Raw genomic sequence first — 12,701 nt, 5'->3', positions numbered from 1 at the left:
CCATCACCTGCATCTGGCTGTTCAGCTGCCCTTTGAATTAAAAACCTGGGAGAAAAACAAATGGGTTATGAACATATAAGTGCATCAAATACACATAAAGAATGGTTCGCAAAGGGGCAAATTGAGTCCGCAGTGCCTAGACTGAGGATCTTGGCAGGACATTGGGAAGATCCATGCAAGAGGAGGCGAGGAATTCACATACCTGTCACATAGTGGCAGTAGAACCGCTCTGTGGAGGCTACTCTGGGATCATGGAGCATGGCCATGCAAAGAGCTGGACTCTGTGCTGCACCAGAGGCGCATGCACCCAAATCCTGCTCCCTCTCTCATGAAAGAGCAGGCACTAGTACTGCACCTGGGGAGATAAAGGCAGGATTGGCTCCATAATGTGCCTAAATCTGTTTCTAGCCAACAACAAAATATCTGATACAAAGATTTTATACCAGTAGGATGCCAGTGACAATTTTATTTTCCTTTTTGGTACTATAGTAAACCCAAGGCAATTAAGCCCTCAGATCATGTACAGATGCAGATCCTGATATAAATCCATACTAGCAAGGAGAAATTCAGGGTTAGGCATTGAATTTATTACATTTTGGCAACACTAGTATAGCTTTTCAGGCTAATAAAATCTCACTGAATTGAATTGGAAATGGACTGAATCTCTGTCTCTTAGCCTCACAGTGCTTCCTATAATAGGATGAGCTATCATAACATTCAGTCAGTTTTTAGTACCACATGCACAAGCAAAATGGGGCTGAAAGAAAAGATTCCAATTTCCTGATGTTCTCATTTGCTGAGATTTAAGTGCGGTCATTAGGGATTTATTTCCAGCTGCTGTCTTCAATTTCACATGTGCTGTGTACCACACACACTTGTGAGTGCTTGCAGGTCACAGATCTGTATATGCATCCATGGTGTGGATATGTGGAACAATTGGAGACTCTTTTGAGGCCAGCCGGAAAGTGAGCCTTTAACATTGTTTGAATGTGTTTTTCGTGGTTCAGCTCAGACAAATATATATGATTCTCTCTTCTTCCTTTCATTCAAGGATATCTGATAGGAGGTGATGTGCTGAGGCTATTGCATGGTCACATGGATGAATGCCTGACTGTCCCTTCAGGGGAACATGGAGAAGAACAGCGAAGGTAGGTCTTGAAGCCTAAAACACATAGAGGAGTAACAAGTTTTATTGAATTAATTTTGACACTCACTGATATTACAATATTTCAGCATGTTAGACTGATACAGACATCGCTCATCCTAAGGAGAGATCCCATTGGGATTAACTCTTGGTATGAAATTTACAGCCTCCTCTGGAGTTCCCTTTTTCAGTTTCATTAACCTTACTTCCTTTACAGTTGCAAAAGTAATAAACTCTATTGGAAGTGGACTTAATCCAGGAACATCAAGCAAGTGAACTGAAATTGGAAGAAAACTGAAACAAGTTCAACCACTTAGCAACTTTTAAATTAATGACTTGTGAGTCATCTTTTTGCATGTGTCCTTAGCCTAAAACTAAATCTGGGAGTATAAATGCCAAGAGACCTCCATGCCCATCGTGCTAGAAACTGAGCTATTGTGATGGACAGAATGGCAGGACTAACCATGTACTCTTCTTATGATTGATTTGGTTCTTTAATGTCCACAAAGACCTGTATGCAAACTTCATCAGTTTTGTCCCATTCTGTAGCATACACACTACCTAAGGAGGTGATATAGCAAGATCTTACAAGCTGGGGGGCATAGTTTATTTATTTGATAGGAGACTCTGAAGGAAATCCAGAATGCAGCAGGAATTTGTAATGGTGATTCAGTATGTGAATCTTTCTTCTGAATCATTACATTTCACCACCACCTCAGCATGGTGATAGGGAACAGTATTGGGGAGTTGCTGTCTCTCAAATCAGCAGTCATATGAATGAATGAAATGGGAGGTAAAATCAAAATTCTGTACATTTGAGGTAATTAAAGAGCCCATTAAACTTTTCTCAAGAATATGGCATTAATTTATTTTCTGGCCAAATGCCAATTGGATAACTTTTATTCTTTCCTAAACATTGCCTTGGTATAGTTTTAAATCATATAAATTATTTCTAACTTCAGTTCCTAAAAATAGTTGTGTAGCATTAACATCAGATGAGTTGCTATGTTATAGCATAAGTGGCTGCATTTCAATGAGAATGAAGAGCTTTCTTTGTCTATCTTGTTTGTAAAGTCCTTTGCGATAAAAGATTTTACATAAATATATTTTTCTGCTCCCTCCTTCTTTATAACACTAATGAAAATTGGGCAGAAGGAACATATTTTCTAAGTACTGCAGTATTGGAAATTTTGAACCTTTCATGTTCAAAAGTATTACCTTCAAATTGTGAACTCTTTGGAACAGAAACCCATCTTTTTGTTATGTTTTTGTACAGTGCCTAGCACAATAAGGGTCCTAGTCCATGACTGGAGCGGGTAGATGCTACTGAACTATAAATTAATAGTACTGTATGCTCTGTCACTCCAGAAGTTAGTTTTTAAGTTGTATGAAAATGTGATTTTTCTCACTGATTCATCAGGACAGATTATTTCTTCAGTTGTATTAATTGAATGATTATAGAAACTAATATGTGGAGGAGGAGATACTTTGTATATAACTCCTGAAATATTTTAATAATTGTTTGATTTCTAAGCAGTCAAAGTAAATTATCTCAAGACAATATAGATTGCTTTGTTTGTAACCTACCAGTTGGTTTGTAGGGCAGCCATTTTGCTAGATATGCCAAGAGATCCCTTGATTATGTTTTTCTTCTTTCTTGCTTAAAGCATTGCAGATTTAAGGTTTGTGCCTTTTATGTTTACTTTTCTGGGTTCTCTCTCCTGGGACTTAAAAACAATAAAAAGTCAAAGATTTTTTTTTAAAAGAAAAGGTTTGCTGGAACTAGGTTTCTGAGCTCATATTTAGGTGGCTAAATACTGACTTGCGAGTCTAGTTTCAGGCACTATAGCAGGGCACATAACTGATTTTTTGGGTTTTGTTGGCAAGTTGGAAAAGTGAAGATGTTTATGTACACTTTTTTTTTAATCTAGTAATGCAATCTATTAATTATTGAGAGAAGCAGGCCAGGATAGGATATATACTTATACAGATGTGAAAAGCTGCTTAGAGATAGGAAAATAGAAACAGCATATAATTAGAGAATTATTTTTATCTTAGTGTTTCAAAAATATTTCTCCCCATATTCCTTGTGATTCACTGATTTTCCATATTAGGTTTGCTCATTAAAAAGATCTTTTCCCTTCCATTTTGTTTTCTAAGATATTTAAAAGAAATTAGATAGCCCTTGTTGTGTAAAATATATAGCACTTTTTTTTTTTTGGACAGATATTACCATTTCCAGTGGTATTCCTCATTTAAAGTTTATGGAATGTGTCTTGAACCCTAGAACGGTTTCAAAATGGAGAAACTTTTTGAAGTGTGAGGACTGCGTGTATTAAATTTAGATACTATATAATGGACCCATATGGAGTGGCATTTATTGTTGCTACAGATGCTTCCCCCCAGAAGTGCTATTGTGAATTGAATGAGGGGTAGGGGGAGGATCTTGTATATTGCCTGTCTACCTTCTTGTATAAATCCTGCAAAGCTTCCTTTAACTGCAGTGATATAACACACACAGGCTTGCAGCATCAAGCACTGATTTAATGAGCTTTAAATTAAACACAGATTAAAGAAGAAAATAGGGATGTATCTTTACAATAGGGATAACATTTATTCTTAACCTTAATCTACAACATAAAAAACCCTATACATTAAAAGAAGCTTAAGGGTGCAAAGTCCACCATTCTGAAATTAGGAAACACATTAACATGTCTCAAATTTTTCTCCTCTTGAAATATTTACAAATTTAGCTACTTCATACAATCTTTTTTATATCTTACTGCAGACTAGTACTCCCACCCCCACCCCCTGTGTCTGACAGGAGGATGCACTCATCTCTGGGAGATTTCTGTTATTAGAAATGTATGCATACTTTATATCTGACGTGTTGCATTTGGCTACTGACGGCTACACACCAGAAAGGTCTGGACAATTTTGGTGGGTGGTAAACTTGTAGGATTCACTATTTGCCTTGTAGGATTCATTTATTGCTCTGCCCTTACTTCTCATGCATTTCATCTCCCTAGATCACTGATACTGAGACTTTGGTTCAAGAGCCAAATTAGCAATCAACATTATCCAAAAGAGCCACTGTTGTGTGAATTCATTGTGTCTCTCGCTCTCATTCTCACAGAAAAATGGCTGACCTAATATTATTATTTTATCAACTACAATTGGTTAACAACATAGTAAAAGCATCCTGTTTGGTTAATGACTTAAACTGGTTAATAATTGCAACATGTAATAGTAAAACACTGTGATTTAAAGAGTCGCAGGAGACACATTAAAGAACCACTTGCAATTCATGAGCCTCAGTCTGAGTATCACTGCCTTAGATATAGGACATTTTGTACACAATGTATATACTAAAGTTGTGCTATATTTGGAGGTATGTTTATTCTGCATCATCTGTGCTGGTAACTTTTGGAATTGTCTGAAGGCAGGCTTTAGGCATAAAGATAGAAATGTGTTTTGTTTCAGGAAGTCTTCAAAGACCAGTTCTATCTTGCAAAATGACAGCATAAAAATTGCATTGCGGGATCCTATATTCATTCTGACTCACTGATTTCTGAATCAGATTTGCTCAGTTACCAAATAAAAAGATATTTTTCTCCTAAACCTTTTACTCAAATAGGCAAAAGATTAGATAGTCCTAAAATACCAACTTTATTGGATTTTGTTGCCTGGCATCAAATGTCTGTAATGAATAAATCATTTAAGTATGACGGTTTCTGTACTAGACAGCTTTTTAAAAATAGTTTATTTTTCTGTTGTGTTCTAGTGCATGTTAAATTTATTTGAATTTTCACCTAGGCAGGTTGAGTAGGTTTCTAAAGATTACTAAAATCAATAATAATACAAGCACTGTGTGCAACATGTGACACTCTCTCTCAAACCTTTACAATCCTTCAGTGTAGTATCATTGGAATTTGGCTGAATTGTTTGTGGTGATATATGTCCGTTATTCAAAATTGTTTAAAACCATTTAAAAATGTGTGTAGGTTGTTGAAAAGTAAAGATGTGGAGAAGGGAGGAAACTCTGAGAGCTCATGTAAGTGTTCTGACAATATTCAGTAATTTAGAAAAAAAAATCAATGCAGTAAAGTAGGATAGAGTTTCTGGGAGCAGTATCTTTGCCATAAATGCCAGGTGGAGCAACGGCTTACAAAATAGGCTTCAATAGCTTTAATAATGTAGTCATAGGAGACAGACTAGTCTGCCTTAATACATCCGAATGAGGAAGCAGTTTTAAGCAGGTTCATCTTGAACTTGTATATACCTAACCCATCTAATAATTAACAACTAGTTGGAGGGCAGAATGGGGTGGAAGAGTGTGTGTGTGTGTGTGTGTGTGTGAGAGAGAGAGAGAGGAAGATGGAAAAAGTTGTGTGTGATGATACCTTAGTTCAACTGGTAGAGGCAACAATATTATTTTTCATAGATACTGTGACTTGACCTACTGGGTGCTGAGCACTCCAACCCTGATCCAGCAAGAGCACTTAAATGGGGCTTCACACATACATAATCTAAGCATGTGTTGGATTGAAGTCAGACGGCACAGCACATAGTGGGATGGTGCCCTAAAGCTGTATTTTACTATTCTTCGCCCCCCCGCCCAACCTATATGCATATTAAGCAAGGCTGTGTATAATCTGTAGCAAGATAGACCTAAAGTATGTAGAGTTGATTTTTGTAGTACTCCAATGAGGCAGGCTGTAAATTTTGCAGCAGCTTCAGGGTAAATTAAAAAAAAAAAGTTTTTTTTATAGAATTATATAAGAGAAGGAATAATACAACCAGTTCAAAAGTCCTTGTTTCCCTCAAATTATTAAATTCATTGTTTCATGCTGCCCCCTAATTTTCATATTTCAGATTTTTGTAGTGATGACACGTAACCGAATTGTAGAAATTGCTAAAAGTTAAAGTGGAGGTGTTGGTAGCTAAGTGTGACCCTAAGAGTCCCCGAATGCCCACTGACAGAAGGCCCACTGTAATGTAACTCATATCAGGCCTGACACCCTCTCTACCTCCAACACATTGTTGTTGTAATATATATCCAAAAGGTATCTTGTAAACTGGTGATGGGCTGGTTAGGAATATTATAGAGTAATATATGTGCAGGTTGTGTATAATGAGTTATGTATATGTGCCAGAAATATGTTCTTAAAATGTGTTTTGGAGGCAGTGCATAAATCAAGTCTGCTGTACACAAAGGAAAGTGGATTTACCTGTCTGACGAGCTTGATTACAGCTCGTAATGTACTTGTAAAGTACATTTGTAAATGTACACTTGTAAAGTACATTTACATAGAAGGTTAACAAAGCCACCAACCTAGTAAGTGGCAGAGGAAACCAGTGAGTACATCAGAGGACAGAGTGCAATCCCAGGAAGTCTTCCTGGCTCTTTAGACAGAGACAAATATAGTAGACTTTGGAAAATATAAGGGAAAGGAAAAGGACATTCTAGTTATCCATCACTTTGGGGACATAGGGCACAGCACCTTCTGAGCCTGTGAAAGTTGGATCCTCCGGCCTAGAGGGCTAGTGATGCTGGTAACTTGGTGTAAGTGAGAAAACTTCTTAGGCAATGATTGCAACTTGTTAACATTTAAGTTTTAGTCATTAGAAAGCATGTTCTGTTTTTGTTTGTAAACAAATCTGTTTCTTTTTTTTTTATCACTTAAGTCTCTGTTCTTTATTAATAAACTTATTCTTAGTTTTACTATAAGCCTTCTCGGTGCTGTTGTTTAGTAAAGTATATGTCCTCAGCTAACAGACTGGTGTGTGATCTGTCTGTGTGGAGGCAGCAACCTTAATAATTTCTGTGAGTGCGCAGTAAGAAGGACTAGACACTGCGGAGAGGTGTGTCTGAAGAATTTGGGAATTGGGATTCACTCCTTGTTATCTGAAGGGCAAGATATAGACTGTCAGAATCTCAAGGAGTTTGCAGGTGAGATGTACTGACTGGTGTGGCAGGGAACTGGGGAGACAGTCTAATTTCCAGCACAATTCTCTCTTGCTGAGGCAGAAAGGTAACACAGTGGCTTATGGTTCTGGGTTCCTGAGGAAAACGTCACAGTAAGAGACTGAGGTTTTTAGCATGGGATAGGAAAATGCATCTTCTTTTTCATTCTCCTTGTAAGCTGGATTGGAAGAGACTATATTTTTTTGGCAGGACTTGAATGCCTAGTTCCACACTTGAGCAACTCTTGACAGCAACTAGCTTACTCCTAGTCTCCCACCCCTCTATTGACCACTGCGTTCAGCAGTGATGAATAAGCATATTAGCTGAATTTGTCTGCTTAAATGATCAGAAGTACAACAGTCAACAATACTGACATTACATTTCCATCATTAGGATCATAGTTAACACTTAAGGAGAATGAGAGAGAGTTTATACCTTTCACAGTTGCCTGCCTGTAGACTAAGTCAGACATCACTGCATTGGTTACACTCAGTTCACATTTGGAAGGTTTTCTTCACAAAAATATATTATTGCCTACTCAAAGGAGTTACACTGGTGTAAAACATTTATAGAGTGGCGAGTCAGGCCTGTAACATTTTTATTATGAAAGCTTAGATTCTGTGTTCATTTCTGTGGCTAGGGACAGATTCTGCAGCCAATTGCATGGCTGTGCATTTGGCATGAAGTTTACAATTGCACTAATAGTAAGCAAAAAGCTTGTTTGGGGGTGGTGGGAAAGGAGGTTAAAGCTGTTTTTTTAAAATAAGTTAATTTAGACACAAATATTTTCTGGTCTCGTTTGGAAGCTAACTGATGACAACAACCAAAAATGTGGCGTGCACTATAAAATAAATGAAAAAGTGAATGTTGGGATTGTTCATAGTTTCCAAGGTGAGATGGGATCATTGTGTGATCTAGTCTGATCTGTGTAACACAGGCCATAGAACTTCCCCGTAATAATTCCTAGAGCATGTATATTAGAAAAACATCCAATCTGGATTTAAAAATTGTCAGTGATGGAGAACCTACCATGACCAATGGTAAGTTGTTCCCATGGTTACTCTCAAACTTCCTGCTTATTTCCAGTCTGAATGTGTTTAGCTTCAACTTCCAGCCACTGGATGGTGTTATACCTTTCTCTGCTAGACTGAAGGAGCCCATTACAGAGGCGCTGACTCTGGGGGTGCTCCAGGTCTGGAGCATCCTGGGAAAAAGATTACTGGGTGCTTAGCACCCATCGGCAACCAGCTCCTCCCCTCCTCCCCCCAGCGCCTCCTGTCCGCTGGAGGCCCCGCTGATCAATTTCTACCCCCCCCAGTGCCTCCTGCATGCTGCGGAACACCTGTTCAGTGGTGTGCAAGAGGCACTGGGGGGGGCAGAGTGGGGGTGGGACTGGTGGGGGTTTGAGCACCCCCAGAGCCCAGTGGAAGCCAACACCTGTGGTCTGTTATTGAATATTTGTGCCACATGATGGTAGTGAGAGACTGTAATCATGACCTTCTCTTTAAGCTAAATAGATTGAGCTCCTTGAGTCTGTCTCTATAAGGCAAGCTTTTCTTTAATTATCCTCATGGCTATTTTCTCAACCCTGCCCAGTTTATCAACACCCTTCTTGAATTGTGGGCACCAGAAATGGACACAGTTATCCAATGCCAAATACAGAGGTAAAATAACCTTTCTACTCCTACTTGAGATTATCCTGTTTATGCATTCAAGGATTGCAGTGGCTTTTTTGGCCATAGCAGCATGCTGATTAGTCACCATGGTTGATTATCCATTATGACCCTGAAATCTTTTTCAGAATCATTGCTTGCCAAGGTAGAATCATCCATACTGTAAGTATAGCCTACATTCTTTGTTCCTGTGTGTGTGTGTGTGTGTGTGTGTGTGTGTGTACACACAAACACACACATTTAGCCATACTAAAATGCATATTGTTTGCTTGAACCCAATTTACCAAGTGATCCAGATCGCTCTGAATCAGTGACGTGTTCTCTTCATTATTTACCACTCCCCCAATTTGGGTGTCATCTGTTTATCAGTGATGACTTTGTTTTCATCTAGGTCATGAATAAAAATGTTAAATAGCACATGGCCAAAAATTGATCCTTGTGGGACTCCACTAGAAACTAGAAGATTCCCTGTTTACAATTACATTTTGAGACCTATCAGTCTTTAACCATTTACTGTGTGCCATGTTCATTTTATCTTTTTATAGTTTCTAATCAAAATGTCATGCAGTACCAAGTCAAATGCCCTACAAAAGCCTAAGTATATTACATCAACAATATTACCTTTATGAATCAAACCTGATATCTTTTTTTTGTTTGAGATTACAAGTTAGTTTGATGTATCTATTTTCCACAAACCTCCTTTAATTCTTCATTAATCAAGTCCCATATCAGCTGCTTCATTATCTTCTCTGTGATCGCTGACAGGCCTATAATTACTTGGGTCATCCTATTTAGCCTTTTTAAATATTGGCACAGCATTAGCTTTCCTCTAGGCTTCTAGAATTTCCCCTGTGTTTCAAGACTTATTTAAAATCAACATTAATCAATCAGCAAGTCCCTCAGCCAGCTCTTTCAGATACTGGTGACAGGACTATTGGACCGTATTTATTATTATTAATTTGCAGTTATTTAGCACCATTCAATTGACTATATTAATGTGTTTTTTAAAAGACTGATTAATCTTGGAACATCAGCACTGCAAACTCTCATGATTTCATTTTGAGTCATGTGAAACTTAGATGTTCATGAGACTCCTTAAAACAAAAACTAATTTCTGCCTTCACCCCTGTGAAGTTTTATCCTTAACCAAAATGGCTGCCATCTTTCATTATAGAGAAATGTGACTGAAGTCAACAAGATGGCTGCCAACTCCAGTTGTTTCTAATGTGGCTGAAGTGAGGCTGTGACATGTGAGGGCCAGACAAGACACAAGATAATGTGGAGGAGCGGGGATTAAGACTATGGGGGCAGTAGGGAGTTGGGATATGTTAGGAAACTATGAGGAATCAAGGGAATGTGGGAGGCAGATTGAAAGGGATGCAGGATGTGACATTCTATACCTTGGGGGAACATCCTGGAACCCGCATAATCGTGATCTTACCTTACAAGGCATGCTTTGTATGTATCAGGGGAAAGGTTATGACCTGCTGAAAGTCATTTCTCTATCCGGATATGTATATCATATTATTGAGAACTAGATAAATTCATGGAGGTTAAGTCCATTAATGGCTATTAGCCAGGAAGGGTAAGGAATGATGTCCCTAGCCTCTGTTTGTCAGAGGGTGGAGACGAATGGCAGGAGAGAGATCACTTGGTCATTACCTGTTAGGTTCACTCCCTCTAGGGCACCTGGCATTGGCCACTGTCCATAGACAGGATACTGGGCTGGATGGACCTTTGGTCTGACCCAGTATGAGCGTTATTATGTTCTTATCATTAATGTATATGAAGTTATGAGAATTGTGCTGTGTGGTGGTCACTAAAACATACTATAAGTTGGGGAATCAGCCAGACATTAGCTCCTCAGAGGCAACAGCAAGGAAAGTAACCAGCACCCCCGGGGGGTGTCAATCAGCCCATCAACAACCATTGTCCCACAAGGGAGCTCCGATGCAGTGACTCATCTGCATTAGGCCACACCAGGGGAATTGCTCAACCTTGCTTGGGGAGACTTAGCAATGCCCTGAGACGTGCTTGGACTTAGCAACAAAGACACTGAGAAGAAGACAAGACTCCAACAGAGGAGATTGGACCAGGTTTAAGGAAAAAACCTGTATATTAAGGACTGCGATATCCAGTGAGATGAGAAAAGCTGCTTAATCTAGTTGTTACCCAGTCTAATAGCGTTGAGAGTTTAGACTGTGGGGTTATATTTTACTTCTTTTGGTCACTAACTATGACTTTTTGCCTATCACTTAATCTACCTTTTATAGGCAATACATTTGTTTTAATGTTTATCTTTACCAGTGAGTTTGTATGAAGTGTGTGGCAAATCCGCTCAGGTTTGATGTATGTCCACTTTCCATTGCTGAAGTGGTGAACCAATTAATAAATCTACATTGCCCATCTAGAGCAGTGCAAGCTGGTATATTCCTGGGGTACAGTGCTGGGATCTGGGGGGATTTGGCTCTGGTGCCTTTCTCTGTGTAATTCGAGTGGCTCTGGGAGCATTCATGCAATCCAGTTGAGTGCGGGGCTCCACATGCTGTTGTGCTGAGTGATCACAGCGCCTGGAGGGGCTTGCTGCTGGACACTAGTAAGGCATTGTGAGAGAGAGCCCAGGCTGGAGAGAGTTAAGGGGACACAGCGTCCTACAGTCCCAACCTGCACCCCGGGGGGATTCTGTCACACAGAGAATGTGAGATAAAAGAGAAGAATGTCCTGCGTAGGAGACCAGGGGGCGGCGGAAGGGAATAAACTGTGGGGGGCAAGTGAATATAAGAGGCAGGTAGGAGACAGCAGACTCTGGGAGGGACAATATGAGTAGGACAGCTGTGTATCCAATTTATTTAGTGAGGGATTCAGAGGAATAGAGTGGTAGCTTTTCACATCCAGGGTGATGGTAAGTGGAATCCCTTCTGAGTAGTGCACAGGGAGGCTTGCAGTTTGGGCATATATTTAAAGTTTAAATTTCACACACAAATGAGGCATGGCTGGCTTTTCCCTAATGGTGAAATGAATCCAAAGGTAAGCAGAAAGAAAAATAAATAAAGAGAAGTTATTACTAATTATATTAATTGTGATGTTGAGCACCCGAAGTCAGAGCAGACAGAGCCCCGCATCTTGTAAGAGTAGCTCAGCACCTTGCAGGATGTAGCCTTAATGGGACTTAGACATCAGTGATTTTACTATTCAAATAATTGTGTGTTTAAAAAACCCCAAATATATTAAATAATAAGATCTAACAAGGAAGGCTAGCTGGTTTCCACAAAAGACGAACACATCATAGATATGAGATTAACTGAAAGAAAGCAAAATATTAAAACAATTGTTATACAAATTGATCTCATTTATAAAAGTCAGTGGGATCAAGATGTCACAGTAGCTACCACAGTCTATTCCCAAGAAAAACCAGAGAGCTTTACCAAACTCACTTTGATGTGTTATTTTCTCTTAAAACTTGAAAAGAATATTGCTTTGGAGTAAAACTTGTTCCTCTAATATCCTTTATAACTGCCATGGCTGAAGGCAGCATGTCCAGTTAAAAATCATACATTTTAAAAGCACATTTCTTCATCTCTGTGTTAATGATAATTCCTTTGATTATTACAATAGGAACAAATTTTAATATCAGATATAGACTCATAGTCCCTTCTGGCCATAAAGGCTATCATGATCATGTAGTGTGACCTCCCGCACATTCCAGGTCACAGAACCTCACCCACCCACTCTTGTAATAGACCCATAACCTGTGGCTGAGTTACTGAAGTCCTCAAATCATGATTTGAAGTCTTCAAGTTACAGAGAATTCACCATTTACACTAGTTTAAACTCCTGCTTGTTTATGCTGAAATACTTTTGCATTTCTCTAACTTTGGACAACAATGAAAATTAATTATGGTAATTTCTCTTTATT

General features: G+C 38.9%; 1 protein-coding gene across 1 annotated transcript in view; it reads left to right on the top strand.

The window, feature by feature from the left end:
• RYR2 (ryanodine receptor 2) overlaps positions 1-12,701 on the top strand; it is a 697,632-nt gene that overhangs the window by 267,735 nt on the left and 417,196 nt on the right. The window contains exon 10 of the mRNA XM_039529228.1: positions 1,052-1,148. Coding sequence (XP_039385162.1) covers positions 1,052-1,148 — 97 coding nt within the window. The remainder of the gene's footprint in view (positions 1-1,051; positions 1,149-12,701) is intronic.

Source organism: Mauremys reevesii, linkage group 3 (genome assembly GCF_016161935.1).
Source record: "Mauremys reevesii isolate NIE-2019 linkage group 3, ASM1616193v1, whole genome shotgun sequence".
In the NCBI taxonomy this organism is placed as follows: domain Eukaryota; kingdom Metazoa; phylum Chordata; order Testudines; family Geoemydidae; genus Mauremys; species Mauremys reevesii.
The sequence above is the reverse complement of the archived record's forward strand: the minus strand, read 5'-3'. Positions and strand labels throughout refer to the sequence as shown.